This window comes from Trachurus japonicus, chromosome 8 (assembly GCF_045865225.1).
Source record: "Trachurus japonicus isolate A0001 chromosome 8, Traja_1.0".
Classification (NCBI taxonomy): Eukaryota; Metazoa; Chordata; class Actinopteri; order Carangiformes; family Carangidae; genus Trachurus; species Trachurus japonicus.
The window spans coordinates 13,130,376-13,155,331 of NC_140914.1; the positions used below are offsets into that span (position 1 = coordinate 13,130,376).

Consider the following 24,956-nt stretch of genomic DNA (forward strand, 5'->3'; position numbering starts at 1 on the left):
AAACTTACTTGCAAACTTTCTCCTTGTTTTTACAGTCAAAGTTGTCATACAGACAGTCTGCGTTGTTGCAGTACTCATCGCATTGGCTGTTATTGAAGACACGCCAGCAGCGAGGGTCTGTGCAATGAGCCCATGGGTTTGCAGCTAGAGAGCAGTCGCCGCCATCCCAGCGGCAAAGGAACGTGTTGCACTCCTTGTCACAAACACTATCGTTGGCTTTGCGATGGCAGTCTGCTTGAGGGCATGAGGGTATCAAGGCGTCGATGGATCTACTGGTCTGCTCACAGCGCTTCCCAGTAAAGCCACTGGGACACTGGCAGTGAAAGTATGGGTAGCTGGTCTCCTCAGTGCACAGCCCTCCGTTCCGACAGGGCTGTGAAGAGCAGCCCTCATTACTCCGATGCTGACACTGGGGGCCTCCATAACCTGGAGGGCAGGAGCAACGAGCCCCCCTGCTGGTAAGTGCGCAGCTACCTCCATTGTAGCAGGACAGCTCCCGACAGGACATGCTTCTTTCACAACTGGGCCCAGTGTAACCCTAAAGATAAACATCATTCATTTACTTAAATTGTGATCCTTAAATACACAATCAAGAAAAGGCTGAAAAACACAAACTCAGATTAGGCGTTTAAACCCTTAACGTGAAAGGACACTTACAAGCTGACACGTGCAAATGTATCCCAGTGCAGAGCTGCTGGATAAAGAACAGGCTCCTCCATTCTGACACGGCTGAGACTCACATACGCTGAACCTGCTCTGACACCTCCGTCCTAAAAACCAAACATTGATTGTTAAGCTCTACGGTTGACAGCGTTACACAAAAAGCAAATGCATACAGAGGAGGCAGGTGGAAGGTGTCTCACCTGTGAAGCCCGGCTTGCAGATACACTGGTAGTCATTGGGCAACTGGATGCAATCAAGACTGTTGGAAGGGCTGCAGGGGTTCGAGAGACATTCATTAATGTCTCCCTCACACCTTTCCCCTGTGAATCCAGGGGGACAATTGCAGCGGTATCCGCCCACTCTGTCCACACAAGTGCCGTTGTTCAGGCATTTAGGAGGAGAACTGCGCAGCCTCATGGGTGGAGCACAGTCATCTTCATTGATCTCACAAAGAACACCTTTAAACAAGAGCATACATCATTATATTCATTATTGTAAATACATATTGTTATGGTCTCTTTCTCTTTAGTAATATTTCCTTTTCCTATTTAATATGTGCTGCATACCCAGTGTGCCAGGGGGGCAGGAGCAGATGTAATGTCCCACCAGATCAATACAAGTGCCTCCGTTCTGGCAAGGATGAGACTGGCACTCATTGATCTCTATCTCACAGTTCTGTCCAGTATATCCTGGCATACACTGTAATGAGATGCAGATGAAAAATAAATTAGTACCGTGTGGATACTGACTCTGCTGAAGTCTGACAGAGAAGCACCTGACATTGACGAAGAAATGCACTCACATCACACTGGTACCCTCCCACATATCCCCTGCAGGTGGCACCATTGCGACAGGGTTTGTCTTCACAGTGGTCCACTTGGCTTTCACAATAGCTTCCAGTGTAGTCTGGGGGACATTTACAGTAGTGGGTATTCCCACTGTTGACACAATGTCCACCGTGGTTACATAGCTCATCTGTCTGGAAACCTGATTAGAAAGATTTTGGGAGAGAGTTGAATTGAATTTAGTCTTAACATAGACAGACCAAAATGTCAAATATGATTATATACAAAACATTAAAATACCTCTCTGGCGGGCAGCTGTCTCACAGGAAACCCTAGCGATGTCACAGTAACGCCCAGACCAGCCATTGGTACAGTCGCAGATAAAGGAAGCATCCTTTTGACGACAGCGACCTCCATTTTGGCAAGGAGATGAGCGTCTGCACCAGTCTACCGGTGTCTGCAAGGGCAATGGGGAAGATGTCAAAATGATCAGCATTTATTGGTCTTAAGATACAAAGGTATGAAAGATCTCAGGACTAGAGTGTGTGTGAGTGTCTGTACCTGGCAGCGGTTGCCAGTATAGCCCTTGGGGCAGGAGCAACGGAAGGACTCTAGGGCATCTTGGCAGATGCCTCCATTAAGGCACGGCTGGGAGTCACACTCATTGACCTCGTATTGACAGTGGGAACCCGTGAAGCCTGAACGGCAAGTGCAGGAATAGCCGTTGATTTGATCTGTGCATGTCCCTCCATTGAAGCAAGAGCTGTGGAGCAAAAATATAGATTTAATTATTCAACACTTATGTGAGTTTATATATACGGATTGACAAGATAAACCATAAGATATGTATACACCTTAAACACAAACAGACTCTCACCTTTCAGTACAGTCAGGGATGTTGGTTTCACAGTGAATGCCAGTAAAGCCGGGCCTACAGGTACATGTGTAGGAGTTGACATAGTCTGTGCAAGTGCCTCCATTTTTGCAGGGGGAACTCTGGCATTCATTGATCTCAAAAGCACAACGAGGTCCTGTGAACCCTGGCAGGCAGTTACAGTGGAAGGAGTTCATACCATCTGTGCAGGAACCTCCATTTAAGCATGGATCTGATGGAAGAAAAAGGATAGGACAACTTTAAACAAGTACAGGAAATGTACATATACCAGGTATTGTATTTGATATTAACAGACAATGACAGTAATGCGGCATGCTAAGCCGTCGTGGCCACTCACTTGGAGCACAGTCGTTGATGTCTGTTTCACAGGTAAGGCCAGTGTATCCAGCTCTGCATGAGCACACGAAGCCTCCTAGTGTATTAGTGCAACTCCCACGGTTCTTGCAGGGGTTTGAGATGCATTCGTTCACATCTATGTTGCACAACTGACCTGAAGAATGCAAAAATACAATAGGTTTAGGTGAAGATTATAAGAGTATGTGCACAAAGAATTTCTGTAAGCTTCCTGGCAGATTATCTATTACAAAATTTACTAACCTTGCCAACCGGGCTGGCAGTTACATTGATATCCCAAGTAGTCTGCTGTGTGGGTGCAGACGGCATGATTGGCACAGGGGTTAGGGGAGCAAGGGGTGAGGACCTCAGCACATGTGGGTCCGCTGTAAGGAAGCTCACACATGCAGGTGAAACTTGCCACACCATCTACACAAGTGCCCTTGTTCAGACAGGGGCTGGAAGCACATTCGTTGATGTTCACCTGGCAGAGATTACCTGTTGGAGGCACAGAGGAGACAATAAGACATATTGTATAAAATAACATAGCCCAACACTTGTGAATGTATTCGCACTTATATTACACCACTAGAGGGGGTAGACGTCATGGTGGGAATATTTTAGACAGTGACACATTAATGAAGTCTATGTATCTAGGTCTCTCTTGTTTATTAACGTCACTTTCTCTATGTACTGCTCATGTAATCCTCTCTTTGTGCTGTACTCTTTGATAGTGATTGCTCCACCCGCTCACCTCTAAAGCCTTGGCGACACTTGCAATTGAAGCCATTGAGCTGGTCGATACACGTGCCAGCGTTCTGGCAGGGACTCGGCAGACAGTCGTTCCTGTCCAAGTCACAGTTCTTTCCCACCCATCCGGGCTCACAGTCACAACGGTAACTGGAAATACAGGAGTTGTTGATTATCCCAAAGTTGTACAAGTTAATGGTAATAACAACCCTTTGTGCAAGTTAAAGCGTGTACAATTAGCAGCAAGCTTGCAAAGTCATAATGACGGTATGTCTCCTTGTAAAAACATGTCCATGCAGGTCATTCTCTACTGTGACAAAGACTGAAACACTTCATACCCGTTGATGTCATCCCTGCATGAGCCGTGGACACAGGGGCTGCTGCCACACTCGTCCACCTGGGAGTAACAGTAAGGCGGCTTGAAGCCCTCAGGACACTGGCAGTGAAATCCATTCTCTTTGTCTACACATGTCCCCCCATTCCTACAGGGGCTGGATGCACACTCATCTATCTCCACGTTACATTTGGGACCTGGCAGAAGAGATTTTAAGACACAATCAAAGCGCGTTCCAATCGGGATTGATTTCTGATCTCACACTTTCATTTTCAGAGAGCCTTACCAGTGAAGCCAGGTTTGCAAACACAATCGTAGTGGTTGATGCCATCTTTGCAGATGCCGTAGTCACATGGGTTACTGGCACAATCGTCAAAGTTGATCTCACAGTTTGGGCCTGCGTTCACAAAGAGGAGTTAGGACTTTATACAAATATTTTTGATATTTTAAAATATGTTTGCCTGAAGAAAGTCTCAGCACTCGACTTGTCCCTCCTGTCCAACAAATACATGTGCTAAGTATTTTTTCTCTTAAAATAAAGAAATGCAGAATGTGATATTGTGATGCAGTAACAATGTTTGGGCATGTCATGACAGTTTTATCTGCAGCTGTAGTACGTTAGCTGTTAACACTGGTGAACTTTTTTTAACTGATTAAGTCAAAGGTTTGAAATGAAAAAAAAAGAGGTTTGACTCTGTGTTTAGGGGTTAAGAGTTTTTCTGTTACCTGAGGTTCCATGTTGACACTGGCAGATGTACTTGTTGACCAGGTCCACACATTTGCCTCCATTCTGGCATGGGTTGCTGTGACACTCGTTGAGCTGGTTCTCACAGCGGTAACCTGTGTAGCCAGCATCGCAGTTACAGGTGTAGCTGGCAATGCCATCTATGCAAGTGCCATGGTGGCATGGGTCGGGCTGACAGTTGTTGATATTACTCTCACAGAGTGTTCCCTCATAACCTACGAGAGGAAGAAAAACACATAAATGGGGATGTTAAGCGGAGATGGGAGAGAATTATAGATTTTCTGTTCTATCATCACACAAAAAAAAATCTCAAAATGTTTGTATGCTATTTCTTATTTTTGCCATTATGATGACTGACTGGTGGTAGAGAGTAAGAGTCAACCAATCATGCTTTTCCTGGCCTATTCCATACTTTGTGCTGTAGAGGGCGCAACTGCCTTTATTATAGGAGAGTGGTCCCTTCTACACGCCTTTGAGATGGTAGGAGCTGGGAGCAATGCTGTTAATAAAGTCATGGAAAATGCTCCACCTGCATTGAGGTCATGGGTGTGGCAGTATTTTGTCTTTCCTGTTAAATTCCAGGAAAATAATTAAGAGTTGTTGTTGTCACCTTGTAGGTTGGGCAAGATCATGCACAACATCTAGCAATCAATAACAGTATGTATACACATCTCCACCACAAAAAAATCAACAGGTGATAGTTGTTTGGTACCGTGAGAGGGGAAAAACTCTTACAGGGCCAAAGAAACAATAAACAACACGGCTGAAATAATTTTCTTCCCCCTTTCCACAAACAAGTGCGAAAGCCAAAGAAATGACTACAGCAACTGTCAACTTCTCTGCGCCCGACCTACTGCCATGTTCTGGAGTCAGACAGAGCTGAGCTGAAACACATCACGGAAATAATTTTCGAGAGTCGCCATTCCAAATATTAACAAAGAAGCCTAACAGGATGTAATGGAAGCTTGAAGGTGGCAAACTGTGTTTTACTAAAACAGATGAATGGACCTCCCCAGACACACAGACCTACATCACAAAGATTAACTCGTCATCCTAAGGGGAACTAGAACATTTCTGACTGCGTCTTGCAAACTTGCTCAGTGGATCATGTACAGGAGCTAGCATTGCAGAGTTTCTTAATTTGGCTGTGGTGGGATGGGAGTTAGACAGGCCATGTTGCAGCACTGCTGTAGTGACAAACAATGACAGAAACATGAATATTGCCAGTTGGATACGTTCTTGAAGCTAGCTGACTGATTAAGTGTTCGGCCCAATTGTGTTGTTGACTCCACACTGGACCAGTTTGCACAATCAGCAGTAACTGGCAGCTATATTTCATAAAAGAAGTTTTAGGTTTTTATTCTCATTACAGATTAGATTTTTCTTTTTTTCAATATTATTAGACAAGATCATATCTTTGAGAAATAGCTCCCCCCCCCCCCTTTTTTTTACATATTGAATTAAACCAGTAACAAAAGAGAAAGGGATTAAAGCACAAGTGATGATGGTCACACATTGCGCTTTTAACTTTAAACTTGTGTTTTAAAACCTGACGTTGGCATTCCTTTTGTCCCATTTATTTTAAAGTCTCCCCCTTTAGCCAGTTTATTTGTTATGTTGTTGAACCTCCTCTGTCTGTTTCCCAGTTTTTCTTTACAAAACCTTTCACAGTTATGGGCTCTGATCACTCTACTTGTCTGTGTTAGACAACTAATTGTTTGTGTGGTATGTGTGCAGCACAGTGCTGAGTTGGGCAAAGCAGTAAAGAAGGGCCCTACACAGGGCTCCCAGCCCTGCTTTTGTTCTCAGTGGCGGAGGTAACAATGGACTGCGCCACGTCAAACAGGGCCACTTCACTCAACAGAAGGGGCCCAGAAAACACAAGGAATACCAAGCAGCTGGCCACTGAAACAATGAAGCTGGCTCCTCCGTAGACATAGGTCCAAACAAACATGTTAAATATCACTAAATACGCACAGTCAGCTCATACATACGTCCTTAATATAGCTCACTGTATCAGAGCTTGAATTCAAACATGGACGCGAATGGATGTAAAGGAATGAAAGTTAAGATGCAGCATAAGGTGGTGTGCGGGGGTTTAACAGATGAACAGATGTCGAGGTGATGACCAAGGCTCCTTTCTTGGCAACTGCTGGTCCTCAGTGACCCCATGATCCTGAGAGCCGATGAGGGAAAGAGGGGGATTAGGGGCCTCAAGTCAGTCTGCCTGCCTCGCCAGCAGACATCCAGAGCAATCGCTGACCCCCCAAAACACTGAACAGTTAACAAAGACCGAACACAGCCCAACAAGTGGTTAAGGCGCATCTGCTCGTCTGCCTGGGAAGACTTCTTGAGCTATTCACTTTCTAACAACTGTCCACTGACAAGTATTGTACAAAAGCCCTTACCTTCAGCGCAGCGGCACTCGAAGCCATTGGGACGGTCGTAGCATTTTGCTCCATTCTGGCAGGGAGTGCTGGCACACTCATCGATGTCGATCTGACACATGGTGCCGGTAAACCCTGGGACATACAAACACATGGGTGAAGGGTCAGAAAGACGGTCCAGTGGAAGGGTCCGCGCTCAGGTCAGAGGGCAGTTCTGTCTGTTCTTAGAGGGGCAGGGGTCTTTGGCTAAATTAGTGACGTCTGGCTAAGGCTGGGTTTGAGAGCGTCTCGACTGGTTAAGCACGTATCATCTGTGCACTTGGACCAGTGCTGCCATGACCACAACAAATGCAACAGAAAACCAGTGACCTTGATAATGTTTTTAAGTCCATACAAGGTTGATTTGAAAACAAATGAATAATACTATTGGGTGGTATTGAAATAACCAGGGCCGGCAATATATGCAGCTTTAACTCACTTCAGATTATGGTACATTTTTGACTGCAATAAAAATAATAATGATAATAGCGATGATGATAATAATAATTCAAATCGGCTTGCTTGAAAAGCTTGAGAAACTGAGCAGGCTTGAAATCGGTGGGCACAGTGCCCAGACAGGGGTGAATTGGTGCATTGGTAGCACACGGCTCAGTTGATTAACAGTGTCAGGACGGCCTATGTGTTGGTGCTTTTGGTACTGGAGGGGGGGTTTAGAGGAGACAGTGGGATTGTTTTCTCTTCTGGGGAACCCCCCCTCCTCCTTCCTGCATCAACTCCACTGGCTCAATAGCTAGATGGGGGGTGGAGAGGGGACGTCTGTCCCAGATGTAAATTGCGGACCTGGAAAAGAATCTCATTAGCAGGACTGCTGTTCCCCCCCCTTCTGCAGGATAGGATGAGGGAGACTGCTGTCCCTTCCACATTCCACAGAGGAGGGGAGCGGGGGTCACAATAGTGTCTTTGTTCAGGCAAGAGGATAGGCAGCCTTTTGGGCTTGCCTTTTTCTGAGAGTGGTGACTCTAAACACCAGCAGGCAGAAGTAGCGAGGCTGACCCTCCCTCCTCTGGTTCTGGGGACATTTAAACTTTGGCTTTCTGTTCTTTACAACTGCTGCTGCTGACACTGAGTTGGAGTGGTTAACAGGGAAAGAAATAAACACATGGAATAGAAACACAAGTCATGAAAGTCTCACCTGGCTGGCAGGTGCATGTGAAGCCATTGACCATGTCCCGACAGATGCCATCATTCACACATGGGTTGCTCTCACAGTCATCAACGTCAATCTCACAGTAAGTCCCCATGTAGCCTGAAAGACAGAAGTTTAAACTGATTTAACATTTGAAACAGATTCACAGTATTCAGTTATGTACCGTTATGTAACGTTTACCTTATGTACTGGATATCATAAAAATAACACTCTTATTCTATGTCAGCTCAGGCTGCTATGCTATGATGTGCACATGACTGTGTGTATACTTTAAAGAAAATATCCCAAGAGCATCCCTTGTATTCCCACTCCAATAACTTGAAGTCACCACACCCTACTGTCCATAGAGCATAAACCCTCCCTAGGTCAGTGTCCCATTCACCAGATGCATGTTATACATTCTTTGTTAGCAAACTATGGAGGGCTCCTTCATTGAGGTGAAACAGAGTGTGGATCAGAGTGCTGCCCCTGAGGAGAGGCTAGCGTGGAATCAGAAATAATCAGCCGCTCCACATGAGCTTTGCCAGGCTGGCTGATGATGAAGAGGGTGAGGAGGAAGGGCCTGTCTCTGGAAATGAAGGGGGAGGGGGACAGGCTCTGGGAAAAGGCCTCTTTCCCTCTCTGTGTGTATGAGGGGTGCAAAGTGGAGCACAGAGGGGCCCTATTGTTCCGCTCCATTCCCACCACTCTACCACTCATTAGTATTCACAGCACACTCCTCCCCCTAACTGCTCGCCCTCTCTCACATCCAGCCCTATAGACCCAACTCCCAGCTCTAATTTGTATAGTTCCCAAAACCCCAGGATGCATGTAGGACTGTGCGTGAGAGTTTCACTGTGTTTTTGTCACTGAGGCTTCAAACCATTGCTTAGTCCTAGCTAATACCCTGTCTGGCCGTACAGTGTATTGAGTGCAGAGAAGTGCCTCCATACCCCAAATGTTAATGAGAATGTATTACATAACAGTCTGCACTGCCAGTCTGTATGGCAGCACTGTAGAAAATGCTTCTTTAGAAAACCAGGTTTAAATAACAAGCTGTTCCAACAGGGTGTATTGTGGTGTTCTGAATTGTTTTATTGTTGGTTCTGAAATATAATTTAACAGTTTTGCATACCTGGCATGCAGATACAGGTGAACTCTCCGATGCGGTCCAGGCAAGTGGCGTCATTCTGGCAGGGCATGGATAGACATTCGTTGATGTCGATCTCACAGCGTGGACCAGCATATCCCCGACCACACTGACACTGGAAGGAGCCCTCTGTGTTCACACATTTCCCAAAATGCTCACATGGGTTGGCACCTGTGGGTGGAAGGCCGAGGATCAGTATGTGTCACACATTTTTTTTAAAAAGACAGTGAGAGTACACAACCCCAGCACTGATAAAACACTCACCAATTGAACACTCATCCATGTCCTGGTTGCAGGCACCTCCTACAAAGCCGGCAGGACAGGTGCAAATGGCGCGGCCGTTGAGGGGGTTGGTGTCACACACTGCCCCCTCATTGCAGGGGTTACTCACACATGCGTCATCAAGATGACACAGCAAACCTGCAGAGAAAGCACAGATGCAAATCACATGGCAGTTACCAACAAATTAGCAGCCAGGACTAAGAGAGGCATTTTGACAATTTCAAACTTACCCGTCTTTCCAACTGGGCACTCGCAGAAGAAGGACGCCACACGGTCATGGCATGTGGCGCCATTGAAGCAAACGGCTATGGCGCAGTCATCGATGTTCTCACTGCAGTCATCTCCAGTCCAGCCATTGACACAGACACAGGTATGGCCTCCGATGGTGTTGAAGCAAGTACCGCCATTATGGCAGGCATTTGGTTGCATTAGACACTCGTTGACATCCTCAGCACAGTATTGCCCTAGTGTGGTTAGACGACAAATATGGAGTCACACATACTTTCCATAACTTATGTTGTATATTTGAAGTGTATTTCAAATATAAGCAACAGATCTGTACCTGTCCATTCTGGTGGGCACTGGCAGTTGTAAGTATTGACTCCATCCACACAGATTCCTCCATTCATACACTTGTGACCAGGGCAGTCATCCACATTATTCTCACAGTTGTGACCTTCAAACCCTGAGACAGATGGAGAGAGAAAAGAATTATGGTATACACAGTAACACAAGAGAGTTTATTAAACATTCAGTGGTCCCCGTCCCAGACAGTAAACATTTCTACTGATAACCTTGAGTTGTATTTCCCACACTTGAGGAAGTGTGGGGCAACGTGGGCAGTAAAAAGGTTCAGAGGGTGTCTGGTTGTTTACATCTTCACATGACGGTTCCCATACGATGCCAGCAACAGCCGTGACTCCTGCCTGCTTCAGAGGTCTAATACTCCCCACAGTGTTTGCTTGTTTTATAATCTCTCACAGTTTCAATGACTTCCTTTCTGGCAAAAGATATTTCCTGCCAGCTCCCTAGTGGGAAACCAGGAGGCCCATAAAGTAAATTCCTCCAGTTGTGAACAGAGCGGAGTAGAGTAGAGAGCAGGCGGGCTGCCTCTTCAACTCTCCCACCATCCCAGCTACCATCAGCAGCTATTAATAGCAGACAGGAAGCTGACCTGGGACAGACGCGTAAATCCCAGGAACAGCACTAACAGCTATGTCATCAGCCTGAGAAAATCTGTATGCCTTCAGATCTGTGTTGGAGGCCTGGGAAAACAGTGGGCTCAGCAGACTCACTTACATTGTGTGTGCGTGTGTGTGTTCTGTTGTGAGAGCTATTCTACCTGGTAGGCAAGCACACTCATAAGAGTGGTCGCTGGTCTGTCGACAGGTCCCCCCATTAAGGCACTGAGATGGGGCACAGGGCAGGGTGGACACCTCGCATGTACGCCCACTGTATCCAGGTTGGCACTGGCAGCGGAAGGACCCTTGGGTGTTGATGCAGATGCCACCATTGAGGCACACGCCAGGCTTGCGGCACTCATCAATGTCACTGCGGCAGTTCTTTCCCTGGAAGCCAGGTGGGCAGGAGCAGTTGTAGTGATTATTCCAGTTCACACAACGGGCCCCGTTGGCACAGGGACTTGTGGCACAGGCATCGATGTTCCCACAGTCTTGGCCTGGAAAAGAAAGAGTGAGTTGCATTCAGTTAATGTGGGTACTTTTGATTTCCCTGGTCAAAACAAATCTTTCCAATGAAGAAACATTCTGATGGATTTACTGTACCTCTGTAGCCTCTCTGGCACACACAGGAGTATTGTGGGATACCATTGACCACCTGGCTCTTGCAAGCTGCTCCATTCAGACATGGGGATCGATGACAGGGATCCTGGTGTTGACAGAGAGGGCCGATGAATCCGGGACGACATCTGGACACACACACACAAAAAAATATTATATGTTTGGCCTGCAGGACAAAACAGACTAAGAAACTGAAAACAGATCTTTGACAATCCAACTCCACTGAAGCCCAATACCCATCATGCTCTGGGTTTGGCAATTAAGACTCAATGACACCTTGGCAAGACCTATTGCCTGACTCATGCCTTGGCATAAGCAATGTTTCTGGGCCCTGGGATGAATTTGTATTAAAACAGCTTGTTCAATAAGTATCCTTTTGATCATGCAATACATTTGCTCATGGGATGAGACACATACACGGAAAAGTCACAAACACAAATAATTTCAAAATATGAAGATGGATGGATGGGGGCCATCTTTCTGTGTCTTATAAAGCGAAGACTCCAGCTGGAAAGCTTCACTTTCTCCATGTCGGCTAACATTCCTGCACTATTACAGTTTTTCCGCACCTCAGCTCTTGTTTCTGTTCTTATACGAACACACCCAGAAACAGCAGTCTGGAAACTTTACAATTGCCAACCAATATGGACATGAGAAAATACAGGACAACTCGCACAGCACACATTAACTGAACAGAAGAAGCAGCTGTGGTGGTATTTTATGTGTGTCGAAGCAGGATGTGTTGTTACGCTCAGTCATGGTCTTGATAAAACATTAATAGCTTGTCTGCTCATCAGGTGTTCTGTTCACATTTGTTGAGTTCCATCCACATGTCTGATACAGGAGATATGCTTCTAATTTTTTCATGTATAAAACAACCGGATGTGTATTTTTTTAAAGTCGATTTCTTTCCATTTGATGCGTACAGCTACAGTGATTGTGTTTTGCATTCTATGTGCTGCCAGAAAAAGAGTGCTTTACACTCAGTACAGTGCCTGAACTCCCTCTGTGTCCAGGTGAAGGGCTAGAGCAGCTGCTTCTCTGCTTTGGCTACACTGGCTATATAGACACTGTGCAAGTCTGACCTAAACCTACTCCACTGAGAGGTAGAGATAAACATATAAACACGGCTTCCTATAGCCCTCTTCAGAGGTCCTGTGGGAGTTTAGACAAGCTTTGGACTTACTGAGGAGGTCAGAGAAGCTGGTAACTCTACACCCACAGTGGAGCCACTGGCTGGGGACAAGCCCCCTCTTCAAACAGGCTGTTTGATGCTGATGACAGGGCAGTGACGGCTGGGTTTTGGCCCACCCTTGGGCCCTGTCTCTTTCTTTGGAGTGGAACCCCTGGGCATGAGCAACAATGGGTTTTCATCTAATCTTTTCTTTTCTTTTTTACAGGAACATTGTCACTCAGCTGTTGTTAGTTCATCTTTTACGTTTGTTTTTACTTCTACCCAAAAACACAGGGTCAAATATTTTTCTGGATCTGTTTCAGATTCGGCTAAAGAGGATGAACTGATCCGTATCTAGATTCTACTGAAATAGTCTTGCTTTCTTTGTGACTGGTCTGTGCTGGTTCTGAAAAACTGGAGACTGCTCAGTTTTGCTTGGCTTTTTTTCCACTCTCACAAAGACAATAGTGAAATGGAGGAGCCACAGGGCTGAGCATGAAGGAGCCAGGCACACAGAAATATCCACAAGAATGTGCAGATACACAGCAACAGTGCAGAAAGGAAAATGTCTCCAAAGTAATAATTAGCTGGCATATAAAAATTAATCAAGGATCTAAGCATAATAACTATAAATGCCATACGGAAAGAAGATTTTCCCATGAAGATGGCTGTAGCACAAGTTCAGCACTGAGACTTGGCTTGTACTGAGCAGCCATTTAGCTGCCATGTTGGGAGAGAGTTTGCACAGTTACTACAGCTACTCTCTCATCTCCTAAAGCCCCCGTGAGCGCCAGCTTGCCTTGCCCCCCCCCCTCCCTCCAACAACCCCCTCCTCTCACGCGCTGAGAGGTCAGATGTCAGAGGTCCCCCGTCTGATTGTGATGATAATGTCACGGCTGCAGGGAGTGGGGTGGGGCCGCTCTGCAGGAGAGAATGTCTTTAGAAGGTGGAACTGGCGCAGAGGGTGACGAAGAGGAGGAGAGAGTGGTCTGGTCCAGCAAGAATGTCATGTCATATTTCCTGTAATCCCTCGTCCCTTGCTCTGAAAACACCGCACTCACTCCTAATGCACGATCCCCGTTGCCCTGGCAACCTCACAGACGAACAGGCAAGCCTGACACCCGACCAATCGCCCCTCCCCCTCACCACCCACCCTTGGTCCCCATGGCTATTTGTCATGGCTTGGCTGGGTTTATTTAGAGGCAAATTAACTATGTCTGGAATCTAGGGTGTCACCAAAAAATGAAACAAAAAAATGTGGCACAAAGAAGGCTTTGACAGGACCGAGGAAGAAAGTTGCTCTGAGTGCTAAAAAATACAACACAGTGACAGTCAAATTCCTCCGAGCCACTCTGCACTGTGTGCGTTTGACTGCTGATGAAAGCCACAGAGCTACAGTCTTCACACGCTGTTGGTCTCCAAAGGCTGAGAATAACTTACAACTGTTCCAGGGTATTGTGTGTCCAAGTGCATGCTGAATGATGTTGTGCTACAGAGACTAAAACACAAGGTACTTGGAAATCAAGGTGTGTTCAGCTATGAGAATTAAGTGCTCAGTATTTGTGCATGTGATAGTTTATATGTGTGTGTTTGGGTGGGAGTGTAACAATGACGAGAGTTGTAATGTCTGATAAATTATTTGTTCTTTTCTTACAAATGCACAGCGAACTTAGAAGCCAAAACACACATTCTTTTGTCTAGACCTGACTCATTGCCAACACGCTACTCCCATAACACACAAATCAGAGTGCTATCAGTGTAGAGACTGTGAGAGACACGCAGCTTTGTCCTGGTGCAGCTCTCCTTATCAGCCTCTTTACAACCTTGTGGATTCCACTGGCTCTGGGAACAGCGGCGCAGGAACTGTGCCATCGTCTGGGCCCAGCCTTGTTTGTGGCGGATGTACAAGGCAGGTGCAGGCTGCTGTTGTGCAATGGGCCCATGAGTCATATTTAGTGAGCGTCCACTTCTGACCTTTGTGCAAGAGAGTGCAGCAGATGAGGAAGAGGTCTTTGAGTGCAGCGGAGGGATGGCCAGAGTGGCTAATCTCTCCGTGTCAACACATATGAGGGTTTTTGCCAGCTGCTGCCTCGGCAGCATGCATCTGTCCACATCTGTCAGTGTACCTCTGGGTGTCTGGCATTTACCTCTCCTGCCAGACTTTAAGCCAAAACAACTGTGCTGTGTTGCTCATGGGACCAGTCCAACACACACCAACATACACACACATACACGGGCCATTTCACGCCACTCAAGAGATGTGGTCATCCATCTCAAACACATGCATTAACAGCTCCTCGTAACACACCTTCAACACTGTTAAGCAAAGGCACCACTGCAACAAAGAAAACACATGCAACAATCACTGCATGCCCACACACAAAGACAAGGAACTTACAACCAGTCTCAGCGTCTGAGGAAGGGGAGTATTGTGAACCCATTAAAGAGAAGATCCATTGAGGAAATAGTAAAAGAAGGAGGAAAGAGATGGCACATGTGTCAAACATTTCATGAAGAAGAGTTTTAAGAGCAAATAGAAAACATTTCTGTCATTTGAAATATGCAATTCCAGCAGTCCTCTGGGTGTTCTGCATCAAGTGTCAGATCTTCCGACTAAAACCCATTTGATTTATGTATGTAAGTGAGTCCATCATCTATACTTGTGTAAGACAATGCCAGTTTTCCTGCTTTCTGGGTCACTGAAGCAGGGTAACCTGAGCTCATCCTCTCCTATACAATAGCTGCTACTCTGCCAGAGGTCAGAGGGCGGCTCACCTGTGAACAAAGAGGCTGTAATCTCTGACATGGTTCATACACACAGTCATGCTCCAAAAAGCAACAAGTATAAAGGATTCTTCCAATCTCAGAGGGCATTTTCCTGACACAAATACATCTTCTGACTCGGCCGGCGCACAATTTCAACTTTCATATTGCATGAGAAGAACTCAACCTTTACAAATTTTGTCAAACCTAGAAAGAAATATTGGACTCTTTGGGAAAACTCTTTCAACAGTGACTCTTTCTCTCTGCACAACCCTCTGTTCCTCACCCCCTCCTTCCAACAAGCAAGCAAGAATCAGCTCGACTCCTTTATGAGAGTCCATACTGACACCACACTGCCAACAGGAGCCCATCCACACACAAACTCTCCCTCCCTACCCACCCACCAACCCACCCCCCCATCCAACAGCCTCTTCTGCTCTGCTCTCCTCAGCTTGGCTCTCCCTTTCTCAGCAAAGAGCCAGATTGGGGGTTGGGGAGTGTTTTGTGGCCCAAATAAAAGAGCTAAAGTAGTCAGAACTCCTTTGTATAAAAGTGTTTGGGGTGGGGGGGTAGGAGGGTAGGGGGGGGATGGGGAGTGGGGGGGCAGTGACCCAAACAGCTAGTCTTTCAGGCCTGGGTTTACACGGACTAACAGGCCTGGGCTGTAGCCTGGCAACAGTAACCCATGGTGAGAGAGAGCTGAGCCCGAGCGAGAGAAAGGGGGTGATGAGGGACAGGGTTTCGTAAGGACAGTTGGAGCACTTTAGAGGACTGATCCCCTACATATGCAGGTAGCAGTGAGCACTGCGCGGGGCCCATTCAGTCTGGTAATGAACAATGATCATGTCTAAAAGGATGCGTGTTTCACAGTTTAAAGAGCAAAGTTTGTTTCAATAATTGTGCTTGGACACACAATGGAGGTATTGAAATCTCCAGGAGGAGGTTTCCAGAGCACCCCCTGAGCATGAATATTAAACATGTGAATAAAAAGGACATTTAACTTTCTCTTGAGGAAAAGCAGTGATGAATCTGACTGAGAGGCTAGGAAGGCTGCAAGTTTCTCACCTCTGATCGCCCCTCAACACTCGGTTATAAGGATATAAATCAAGAATGGAAATGTTGGACTCCTCTGATCTGCTGAAAGGAGACAATAAAATGTAGCCTCCTTTTGTTGCTGCTATGATGAAGCTTGTCATTTTACACTGGTATTTCATGCACTATCTCAAGTCATTTGCCTCCAGTGTCAACAGATTTTTGGAAGAGTACTCCCTGACATTTTTCAAATAGCAATGCCTTTGCCCATAACCACATTTGCATGAATCCCAGGGTCGAGGTCTTTCAAAGCATTCTCCACTGAAGTCAACCACAAAACCCCACCCAACCACCTAAACTGAACCAGATTTCCGTTCAACTTCGAAATTGAAATTTAAAAGACCCTATCCCAAACCTAAACATGAAAGATCTTCAATGCTTTGGTTCAACTTTTTCACTCAAGTTATTCCTCACAGAAAGATGTGAAGAAAGACATCTTGGCCTTTGTAATGGCCTGTATTGCTATTCATTTCAACGCAAACATTTGCTGCACAACTTCTGATAAACCACACTCCAGTTCAATAATGTTGACAGAAACTGTTGCACAGATTATGTGAGACCAGCACAGGCTCTCACATGCTTACAATCTTGAAAGAATGAGAATTGTTTATGGGCCCTGGCAAAGCTTTTTAGTGATGAGCTAAGGCGAACGCCCAAGAGAGTCGATTATCTCAACTGCTGACACCTAAATAAGTACCAGAAATGTTAAAAAAATGGTGTGGACCAGTCATATCTTATTTGTTTCATGCACAACTACAACATGCAATAATGTAGCAATTTTGCTTTATTTTCGATGTAACAATGAATTTAAGTCCCAAAAGCCTCTGATAAAACTTGAATTAGGAGAAGGTAAACACTGGCAAAACGGTCCCTGGTTAAAATCAAGATTTCTGTGGAAAGTGTGCTTAGTGGAAAAGTGAATGCCTTTTCCTGAATCATTTAATGATGGACCCATCCCTTCCTCTTCTGAAAGGGAGGGGGAGACGAGGGAAATTTTGCTGGCAGACTTCAGTTATTCCAATCAGGCCTGCCCGAATGTCTCCTCAGAAGTCATCGTCCCCCGGATAAGGACAAACAGCCAGGGGATGAGACTTCAGAGGCCGGCTTATCCCGACATAAGCATGTGGTTCAGACATACATTGACTCCAAAAAAAGAATAATAATCACAAAACCCAAGTGGAGGTCCCTGTGCCAATTCACAACAGTGGCAATAACTGACATTAATTATCACACATGGGGATGTAACAAGCTACAGAGACCACAGTTTCTCATTTCCACATACTTGGATACAAGTTCCAAGTCATAAATGATGAAGCAATTTCTGCACAATCTAGCCATATGGTGAGAAGGGAGGATGAAGCAAAGTGAAGCAAAAGATGAGAATGTTTAGTAGCTTTTAGACCCGTGTGCACTGAGTAAGCTGCTTAAGCTTCTCCGATAAGACAGGATGTGCGTAGCAGGGAGGTCAGAAGGCACCACTTCCTGTGATGGGGCCTGGGAACCTCAGCTCCAACTCTCGACTCATGACCTAAAGAGAAGTGACAACAAACCCAAATCCTCCTCTTCATAATGGCGTAACATTTCCTCGTGGATATGACCACTGTCCTCCTATTAAGTCATTTAAAACTGCTGCAATGCATCAGCTTCCCTGGATAATGACACAACAATGGCTCCATCTGTCTGTCAGGACTGCATGAGTGATATGGGCCATATACTGCCTCACAAAATTGCAGAGTAACTAATTGCAAATCAAACAAGTCATTCTAACAATCCCATTTTCAATGAGACTGGTCTGACAGTATTGTTAAAGGCATTCCTGAAGGGGCTACCAGGGTGAATGGATGGGAGGTATGGACAATAACCTGAAAGCACCAGAGGGACAGGAGGAATCTTACTGTGCATTCCTTTCTAATCCACCATAAAGATGCCAAAGAAAACACTAGCCCTGAGGTACTCTGAACTAAGCTAACAATATAATCTGTCTGTATGTGCCTTGCCATGTGTGTATATTTCCACCGCTTAGTGCGCCGAGTTCCTCAAAAACACATTTTTTGATAAAAGAGTAAATTCACATGTAGGCGCCACATTTCCTATTTTGGAAAGGCCGCTATCTTTCCTGGGAAAATTTGATTCTTTCATATTGAAACACATAGAGTTCTTTTCAAATGTGAAATTAAGTGGGTCGATGCAGACTATTCACTGGTGAAACAGCACTCTGCACTGTCTGGACAGTCTGCTCCATATCAAAGTCAAAGACACCCTCTTTCATCATGTTCTGAGAGGCTGGGAGTAGCTACGAGGTCATAACAAAACACACAATTTATATGGCAACTCTGCTACTGAGGCAGAGGGCAAAGCATTTGTAACATAAAGAGGACAGTGTGTCCATCCATGGGCCTCACACAGCGGAGAATCCCCACATTTATTTCCATTCATCTTAGAGGGTCTGGGAGGAAATGGTTGCTCATAATCTGTGATCTGCCACTGTGTTGAGAGACAGAGGCAGAGGATGAGCTGCCAGAGCTGGGACAGCATGCAGAGAGAGAGAGAACGCACCCGGCTACTGCTGCACTGTGAGAGAAGCAACATGTGCAAGAGGGGCTGCGAGCTACAGGCTTCATTCCTCCATGAGCTTGTCTGTCACAGTATGGGGGCGGCTGACTGCTCAATGGCAGCACCTGGCCCTATGCTTCCCCTTTGTCAAGATCTGACTTCACTGGATTACCATCACAACATCCACCAGCTGTCCTCTACGCAAGCCCCCCTCCACCCCCGCTTCCTACCCAGCCTCCCCTCTACCCATTCCCTACCCCCAGCCAGATCCCTCCAGCTGGATCCTCTCTGAATGACACCCTCTCAATCTGCCTAATTATCTCTCCTCTGGCCACGCTGCTGTGGACCCTCTCCAGGCATCACATTCTGCTCACAGGGCCGGAGCCACTTCAACAGGCCTTCCTGGCTGCTCACCTAGAGGGCCGCACTCTCTGTGACACCATCACCTCTTCACTGTCAAGTTCAAAACTCTGGACAACAGTAACATCACAGGTCGACTATACCAAAAGTATTTATTGTGTATCAAGTAGAAGAGAAAATCTACACAAAACCTCACATTACAGGATACGTTTGTTCTTTCAAACTGTGCAATGTCACGTAGTGATATTTGAAACCGACTTGTAAAAATGTTTGTCACAACTGTATCCAGTAAAAGTTTAATTGAAGAATTGCTGTATCTGAGCAACTTTATCTCTGAAGCAGACATGCACAACTACAAGTTCTCACCTCTATGCTGTACTAATCTGTAGGCCTTAAACAAAGCCTGCTTTGGTAAAAGCCACACTCCCACCAGGGCACACAAAGATATTCGCAGACACAGACGCATGGTCAAGTGGTTACATATCAATGGGAACTGTCTTCAAACACATTTTACATTAATTATACCATTATTCACACAAATCCTTGTATCACGCTGAGTCTGAGCTCAACACAAGTTGACACACATCTGACCTCTGGTTATAACTTATGACTCCCTTTAGACAACAATGATTTTCGATAATTTTCAATGTTATGATTTTTTTTTTTTTTATCATTTAGGAATGGCAAACAGCCACTAATTCTACATCCTGTTCACTTGGAATAATAAAGAGGGTTAATAGCTGACCAGCAGTTGTAGGCAACAACAAGGAGCCTGGTTGGGATACTCGACCCTTTTAGACTAAACTGGCTTTTACAGGGTCACTGAGACTGATGAAATGGGTAGCAGAAAGTTTGTTCACTCAAACCGTTTCCTCAGGATTACTATTGTAATCCTCTATCAGGAACTCTACACGGTGACCTTTTCTAAGTCACCTGAAGAAGAAGGCAGCACACCCACAGACTCAGAGACACAGAAAAAAAAGTTTTCTTGCATGTTAAAGCTGTATAATGTGGTATCATCGCTGTGTTTGCCAACAAGACAGGAGGTGCACTGCTATCAGGGACAATAACAATGTAACCCGCCATGCACATAGTAATACTGTACAACCACTGGAAAAATGAACAACAGACAGAAGCAGATGACCATTCTCTGCAGATAACAATGTTGTGGTTCTGTTGAACGGCTGTGATTCCTCTCAGGGTTGTTTTTCTACTAGTTCTCCCGCTTCCTGTCAAATGCCAAAACATGTATGTATGTGCATTTGTTTCCCTCTTTCTTGTGTGCATCGGCCTCATTTTGCTGAGGCCTTTATTCTCCCTGTCTCTGTTCAGAAGGTGCCGGGTTACAGCCAGGTATCTAGCGAAAGAAAGGATCTTTTCTGCTGTTTTGGATCTCCTGTTTCTGTAGGCTCCCTGGGGAAGGGGTGGGGTGGCTCCACCGCTCACCTCTGTCTAGGACTGGTCTGACCACTCTCATGTGGCCACGCTTCGCTCCAGTGCTCTACTCTGCTATGGGACTCTTTCTACGCTGTGTGGTATGACATTTGTCCCTTTCCATTAAAAAAAACCTTTCCCTTTGCACTTGCTTCTTTCTCTTGGCACTGAGCCAGCATAGTGATTACAAACTGCCAACTCCTGTGCACCTAACACGTACATGTACACAGCACGAAGGCTGGGATGAACACAAAGGAAGAATAAATGAATGACCTATTACAAAAAAAAGAAGAAAGAAAAACACACATTCCCTGTGATGTGATAACAGTGAGCCTGGAGATTCACTCGTAAGATGAAGACTGAGATAGCTGAGTTAATTTTCACAATTTCTGGTGTTGAAAATAAGTTACCCTCCTAACTCTAAGAAAAACCATGTCAAATGTGTTTTAAAAAAGGATCTGGCTGCATGAAATTATACATTCACTCACTTAATGACATGTGTCCAGCTTGGCTCCAGCTAATGATTGAAAAAATGTGGGTGGTAGTTACTCGTTTCACCTACAAATCTAGTTACACATTGGCTTGTGCATAGTGGCTCCTCCTGGCATATATGTTTATATGTGTGTGTAACATTGTCTTATTTCCTTGTGAAAAGTGCATTCATGGTACTGGCTCCACTTTGACCCCGGCAGTAGGGTAGACTACCAGCCCACTCCAATAAAAGAATAAATGTACAGTTTTGGAGGGAAGCAGCTGGCAACCAAGTAGTTTTTTGTTCTACAAATGACTGTATCTCCTCAGTCTGAAACACTTGGGCATGTTTCCCTAAGCTTAAGGGTTTTTTTTTTTTTTAAAACACTGCAGGCTATTTGACTTGACTATTGTTAACAGGTTCCCACACACCCCCCCTTCTCACCCACCTTGCAAATTCGAAAAACAATAGCCTTATCACTACCAAAAGATGTGAGAGACACAAAAATGCCCAAGGCAGCTGAGAAGCAAAGACAATTCTTCAAAAGAAAAAAAATGTTTTACTGATGAAACTGACTTATATTACTGGTGAAAACATTCCAGATTGAAAAAAATAACTGCCAACACAGAGAAGGAAAGCTTTACTCATGCTGTGATTTATGTCTGACAAAGCTCCCGAACAGGTGCAAGAGATGAGTGTGGCAGCCAAACATGTTGAAGCATGCTGATGCTCATCTGTGTAGTCCTAATCAATTTGTCCTATCTTTCACCAGTTTGATGGGAACATTGTAAATGAATAGGATATAAAGATGGGATGTTCGCATTAAGTCTGAGGAACAGACAGGATATCAATCTTTCTACTGAACCTTGAAAGAACAAGTAACCTGCTGAAATCAACTCACACACACAAGGCCTGCACTTTCAGCTGCCTTTCAAAACTGAGTTTATGAAGTACTGACGCAGGAGGAAACACAGGTTTGAGGCTTCGGCCCACAAGTCTTATCCTGGTACATCTTAACATTATGTTCACTTACATGCATCGAGTGGGTGAATCTAAGCATGTCCCTCCATTTTCACAAGGTCTGTATTTATCCGCGCACCGGTACCCTATGGAAGAGGAAATCAGAGACATCAGTTAGAAAACACACATTTGTTGTAATCAACTTTCACTCTTACATGAACATATGACCATTCAGGTACTCAATCACATCAAAACTATAATTACAGTTTCATTGGGACATTGAAGGGGGGTGAGGTGGGGGTTCTGTTAAATATGAGAAGCTGATGCTCCAGCGTTTTCTACATGGCAGGTCTTTGTCACTTGTGGCATCTTTAGGCACACACACACACACACAGGCGCCTGGCTCTTGTTTACTTTGTGAAAGGCAGATAAAGCTTTGATTTTCCTCGATGGAGATACAGGTATCACAGATGACAGTTTTATCTGAGAGATATTCATTTATCTGGCAAAGTCACTGCTCGACAGCTTCGAGGAGGAAAAAAAAAAAATTCAGCTGCTTAAAAGGCCTTTGTTCAGAAAGAGCGAGTGGTGGGGTGGGTGAAGAGGAGAAAGGGGGGTGGGGGGGGTGGGGGGTGCTCCGGCTCATCACCCCCTCGTAGCCTGCAATAAAAACAGTTTTGGAAACTTATTAAACATCCTCTCTCATGTCCACGCCTCTCGGACAAACTTTTCCAGTGCAGCTGATGTCGCAGGAGCTGCGTGTGTGTGTACGCTTCGGGGTTTTGTGAACTTTGAGGAGCAGCTGCGCTCGTGGTGTCATCAAGAGTTTTCCCACAGAGGAAAACCCACATCTACTGCACAACCATTGGATGTTAATTGATAGGAAAAAAATACCTGTTTCAGACCCAGATGTGTGTGGGTGTGTGGGATATTTTGGCACGTGATGATGATGGGTAAAACGTCTTCTGCTGATTAATTATTTAAAAAAAAAAAGAAGAACTGATCGACTGAATGAAAGGTTCAGATTTAGAGCATCAGCTGATAAATGCAACAAAAACAACTACTGAATGAAACCAGCAGATCAGAAGTAAAGGTACAAAACTATTTGGATCAGAACATGTCAGTGCTCACTGACTGCCCACATACTCAATGATAAAACCAATCTTATTTGGATCCGGACCTTGGATGGGCTGTCCGGACATGTCCACTCTCCCTGTGGATATAATCCACTTTTACTCTACAAGTGTTTTAATGTTTCAAGTCGACTTACCCTCACAAATGTGCAGAAAAAATAAAAGTGACAAAATAATCCATGGAATATTTCCTTCCATTTCGGTGGAAAAGTTTCCAGAGTTTCAAATTGGTCTTTCAGTAGAAATACATCCTTTGTTAGGTTCACAAAAAATATAAAGGCTCCAAAGTCGCTGGGGAATTTTTCATAAAATCAGCTGGAAAAAGTCGCGTTAGATCCCAGTCCCGTATTATCCTCCGCAGCTCGGCCACGGCTCCTGTGACTCTCGGTTCACCTCCTGAAACTTCTGATAAACTTTTTCCTTCCCGAACTGTCCCAGCGTCTGGAGTCCCCGCCTCCTCTCTCTCTCTCTCCCTCTCTCTCTGTCTCTCTCTCTCTCTCTCTCTTCCACACTAGGTAGTCCCTGCGCAGAGCTTCCCAACATTGGGCCCTTCAGGGACACCACCCTCCCACCACTACCAACACACACACAACCATACACACACACACTGAATACTTTGATGTATTGCATTCCCTAAAAACTGGAGATAGCAAAATAAAGTTATCAGAGTTATAAACATTTGATGCTGTCAGCCTGTCACCAAATCTACTGAAATCCACCAAATAGCTGCCATATCAGATTTTGAGAGAAACAAACAAAGCTCTCTCCGACTCTTGTTCCAGAATCTGCACTGAATCACCCGCTGATTTCTGTGGGGGTATCTTCAAACCATGTAATGACATACTCTGGAAAGCTTGTAAAATTGATGTTTAAGCTGTTAGAAAGTCCTGGAATTTCAAGATATAACAAATACCTCAGAAAAACACCTTACTAAGTGTTTTGATATAAACACAAGGACTCACTCTGGAAGTTGTATAGGCAACGAGACTAATAGGTTTTAAACATCAAAATGTGAATTCGTCTTTCGACAATATAATTATTTCAAATTAAATCTGTGTGTTTGGAAGCTAAAAACAACATCACAACTTCAACAAAGAAGCAGCTTCTGTTCTGTGGCAGGAGACTGGAGTTTCTCTTATCCTGTGTGAGCTTGCTTGTTTGTTTGTGTGTTTACAGTCGATGAATTGCAGATAAGGGACAGAATTGTGTTTACATGGTGGCAGAGAGGCAGACAGCATTCCTATTATCCCCATGGCCCATGTACGGAGCTGCAGCCCTGCTCCCTCAGCCTGCACCTCCTCAGCCTATGCCAGTGGACTCATTTTCTGCAGCCGGTGTATAGTGCCTCAGTTGTTCTGCGGCACAGAGCGGAGCCGGTTGCTTACAGAGACAATAGCCTTGATTTGAATCATAAAAGGAGTCCGGCATTATGACACAGTTTCTCTCTGCAGGGGAGGGTAGCACACTAATATTCAAGCACACTGCTCCTACCCCACCGTCTCCCCTTCATCACACTATTCCTCGTCCCAGGCCTTGAATAAATTACAGGCATGGGTAAGGCCATGAATGTAGCAGGCTGGTTTGGAGTGAAGTTCGTTAGTGCGCGTGACGTCATCTATAGGGGTCAGTGAAAAGAGCTTGTTAGGCCTCACAGACACCTGCTTCATTTGGCACTCACCGTGTGATGAAAGTTGGGCAGTGCAAAG

General features: G+C 45.3%; 1 protein-coding gene across 1 annotated transcript in view; it reads right to left on the bottom strand.

Annotated features, from left to right (window-relative positions):
• The window catches only part of notch3 (notch receptor 3), a 30,190-nt gene extending 6,533 nt beyond the window's left edge, over positions 1–23,657 (bottom strand). Inside the window, exons 1-24 of the mRNA XM_085783939.1 lie at positions 23,388–23,657; positions 22,191–22,263; positions 11,295–11,437; positions 10,853–11,188; positions 10,073–10,195; positions 9,741–9,974; positions 9,493–9,648; positions 9,214–9,399; positions 8,085–8,198; positions 6,914–7,027; positions 4,487–4,720; positions 4,047–4,157; positions 3,765–3,957; positions 3,431–3,576; positions 2,941–3,174; positions 2,681–2,833; positions 2,326–2,554; positions 2,010–2,211; positions 1,749–1,905; positions 1,466–1,650; positions 1,230–1,362; positions 864–1,121; positions 658–770; positions 9–538 (exon numbers count right to left, since the gene is read on the bottom strand). Of these exons, the coding sequence (XP_085640065.1) occupies positions 9–538; positions 658–770; positions 864–1,121; positions 1,230–1,362; positions 1,466–1,650; positions 1,749–1,905; positions 2,010–2,211; positions 2,326–2,554; positions 2,681–2,833; positions 2,941–3,174; positions 3,431–3,576; positions 3,765–3,957; positions 4,047–4,157; positions 4,487–4,720; positions 6,914–7,027; positions 8,085–8,198; positions 9,214–9,399; positions 9,493–9,648; positions 9,741–9,974; positions 10,073–10,195; positions 10,853–11,188; positions 11,295–11,437; positions 22,191–22,263; positions 23,388–23,448 (4,418 nt within the window). The 5' untranslated portion in view covers positions 23,449–23,657. The remainder of the gene's footprint in view (positions 1–8; positions 539–657; positions 771–863; positions 1,122–1,229; positions 1,363–1,465; positions 1,651–1,748; positions 1,906–2,009; positions 2,212–2,325; positions 2,555–2,680; positions 2,834–2,940; positions 3,175–3,430; positions 3,577–3,764; positions 3,958–4,046; positions 4,158–4,486; positions 4,721–6,913; positions 7,028–8,084; positions 8,199–9,213; positions 9,400–9,492; positions 9,649–9,740; positions 9,975–10,072; positions 10,196–10,852; positions 11,189–11,294; positions 11,438–22,190; positions 22,264–23,387) is intronic.
• Positions 23,658–24,956: the final 1,299 nt, after the last annotated feature.